Here is a 2776-nt window from a genome sequence, read left to right as displayed (position 1 = left end):
ATATATATATATATATATATATATATATATATATATAAATTCATTCTTTTTCTTCTGAAAAGCATAATTTACAATGAAAATATACATTATACTGTACATGTGTTTACTGTAAAATCCACTTTCACTGTGAAAGCTAAAACACAAAAAACATATATAATATAAAATATATAATATAATTTAAATGTAATTTATTTTAGATTTAACAAGATAATCATAATTTAATTTAAGTAGAAATTATTAAAAAATTTATTTTGTTGCATCAATAGTTGTTGATTATTCTCAGCTGATGATGCAAAACGTCACACAGCTTTTCCTACTAAAATGAAGCAAACGTGCGATATAAATGCATCAGACAGTGTTAAAGTCTTGTAAAGCACCTTGGCGATCTCCTCCTCCAAGCGCCTGAGATCGGTTTCCTCCGGAGGAGAGGCGCCCCGTCGCTCCACCGCGTCTCTCAGTGTCTCCAGCTCCTCACGCGAGCTCTCGTACGAGGCTTTCCGGCCGTATATATATATAAATTCATTCTTTTTCTTCTGAAAAGCATAATTTACAATGAAAATATACATTATACTGTACATGTGTTTACTGTAAAATCCACTTTCACTGTGAAAGCTAAAACACAAAAAACATATATAATATAAAATATATAATATAATTTAAATGTAATTTATTTTAGATTTAACAAGATAATCATAATTTAATTTAAGTAGAAATTATTCTTTTTAGAAGAAAAAATGAATTTATATAAATTATATAATTTACAATCAAAATATATAGATAATTCTATACATGTAATTCTATAGTAAAACACTAACACTTTCATTGTGAGAGCTAAAATATATAAATATAATATAAAATATAAATGTTAAAATTATTTAAAATTTACAAGATAATTTTACTGTAATTAGAAATTATACTTTTGAGAAGTAAAAAGTATGAATTATCTTATATTATTTAATATAAAACACTTCGAATTTTATTTTTTATTTTTTTTTAAGTATAACATATAAATGACCTTATTTATAACTAGTATATTAAACAAACGTGTTTATGGTTCAACTGGACTGTACTACCAAGAAAAACTGTTATTGAAATAATAGTGCAGTACAAGGTTACAAAGCAGATTTCATTCACATGGTGACCAAAGGAGGTCCTGTAATGCACAGAACATTCAGACTGTGTTTCTAACTGTACTTTACCAAACATTTAACACAAAGTGTGCAGTGTAAGAGCGAGTGGGTATGTGAATGAAGCACACACTCATGCATAACGTCACTCAGCTGCAGGCTCAAAAGCACAAAAGCACAAGAAAATCACAAGACCTGAGGGAGAAACACTGAGGTGAGACTGACCTGAAGACGATCACAGCGCTCGTCTCTCGTCCGCAGCGGACAGACGCTCGGCATGCTGGGAAAACACAGACCGAGAGAGTCAACAAAGCAGAAACACTGACCTCATACACCACAACACCGCGCTTGATGAGAAAAAATTAATTAATTAAAAACATTTTTTTTTTATTAAATACAATAATTCAATAAAAATACAATAAAAAATAAAAATATGATATTATATATAAAAAATATGATATTTTGTTAAATATTATATATAATATTATATAAAATAAAAGTACAAAAAAATTATTTCAGCATGAACAATGAGGGAGTGAAATTGTCATGAAAATCTTAAAGGGATACTCTATTGAAAACAAAGACATTGTGAAGAACATCAGAACCCACAGACTCGCATTTTTAAATTTTTAAAGACATTTCCCAAAAATATCTTCTTTTATGTTCCATTGAAAACACAAAGTCATACAGGTTTGAAACAACATTAGGGGGAGTAAATGATGAATGGATGAACTAAACCTTTGATGATCATAAAACAGGCTTCATTTTCTTTAAGTATTACTAATTATTTTGTGGAGAGAATGAAATAAAAACGACATGTTCTCCGTAGGTTTTGAGAGATTTGACGCATTATTTAATCATTTAGATCAGTGTTTCTCAACCAGGAGACCTCAATAAAACAATAAATAAATTGAAAATAAGACAAAACTAAAACTCAAGATATATATTTTAATTCACTCCCTCAACAACTGTTTCTGACTCCAGATTCACATGGTTTTGGAAAACCTAGATATACGAGGAAACCTCATTTTAAAAGCGTGATTTCTAGACCTGGAAAATTAATACAATCTAAAATGTTTACTTTTCATGCATATATATTTTTCTAGTGATGCCAGCTCGAAAATCTTTTGTTTAAAAAAATGTATAATATTTTAAAAAGCGGAAACCCTGGAGACTAATTCAAATTGTGAGTAAAAAATATTTTTTAAATTCCTATCCTTTATCACCAGCGCAGGAAATCACAAGCAACCGGAAAAGTCACGTAAATGCATTGGTTAAAAAGAGTGGAAACCCTGGAGAATAAATAAATAAATGTGTAAAATCCCTTTGAATATTGTCTTTGATAATGAGAGGCCTAAAGAAGTACAGAAGCTAAATGCAGAAAAACAAAAGAGAAAGGGATTTTTTAGCATGCATTTAGTGTCCATTTGGAGGCAGCACAGCTCCATATCTCCTTATAGTGTCCCTTATCAAAGAAAACGCCTCTGGATTTCTCTGATCGGAGATGTGTGAGGGTTTGACTCAGCTCTGGGCTTTAAACGCATCTATCATTAGTGCAAGCGCTTCAGAAACACTCGGCAGAGATGGACGCGCACCGAAGCTGAAACTCTTAACGCGGGTTAATATTTAAAGAAACACACACACACACA

At 30.5% G+C, this 2776-nt stretch overlaps 1 protein-coding gene across 1 annotated transcript in view; it reads right to left on the bottom strand.

Moving 5' to 3' along the window:
* akap9 (A kinase (PRKA) anchor protein 9) overlaps positions 1–2776 on the bottom strand; it is a 116749-nt gene that overhangs the window by 63723 nt on the left and 50250 nt on the right. Inside the window, exons 12-13 of the mRNA XM_016494065.1 lie at positions 1353–1407; positions 378–524 (exon numbers count right to left, since the gene is read on the bottom strand). Of these exons, the coding sequence (XP_016349551.1) occupies positions 378–524; positions 1353–1407 (202 nt within the window). The remainder of the gene's footprint in view (positions 1–377; positions 525–1352; positions 1408–2776) is intronic.

Source organism: Sinocyclocheilus anshuiensis, unplaced genomic scaffold (assembly GCF_001515605.1).
Source record: "Sinocyclocheilus anshuiensis isolate Anshui unplaced genomic scaffold, SAMN03320099.WGS_v1.1 scaffold2100, whole genome shotgun sequence".
NCBI classification, from domain to species: Eukaryota; Metazoa; Chordata; class Actinopteri; order Cypriniformes; family Cyprinidae; genus Sinocyclocheilus; species Sinocyclocheilus anshuiensis.
This window is presented reverse-complemented; position numbering and strand designations above follow the sequence as displayed.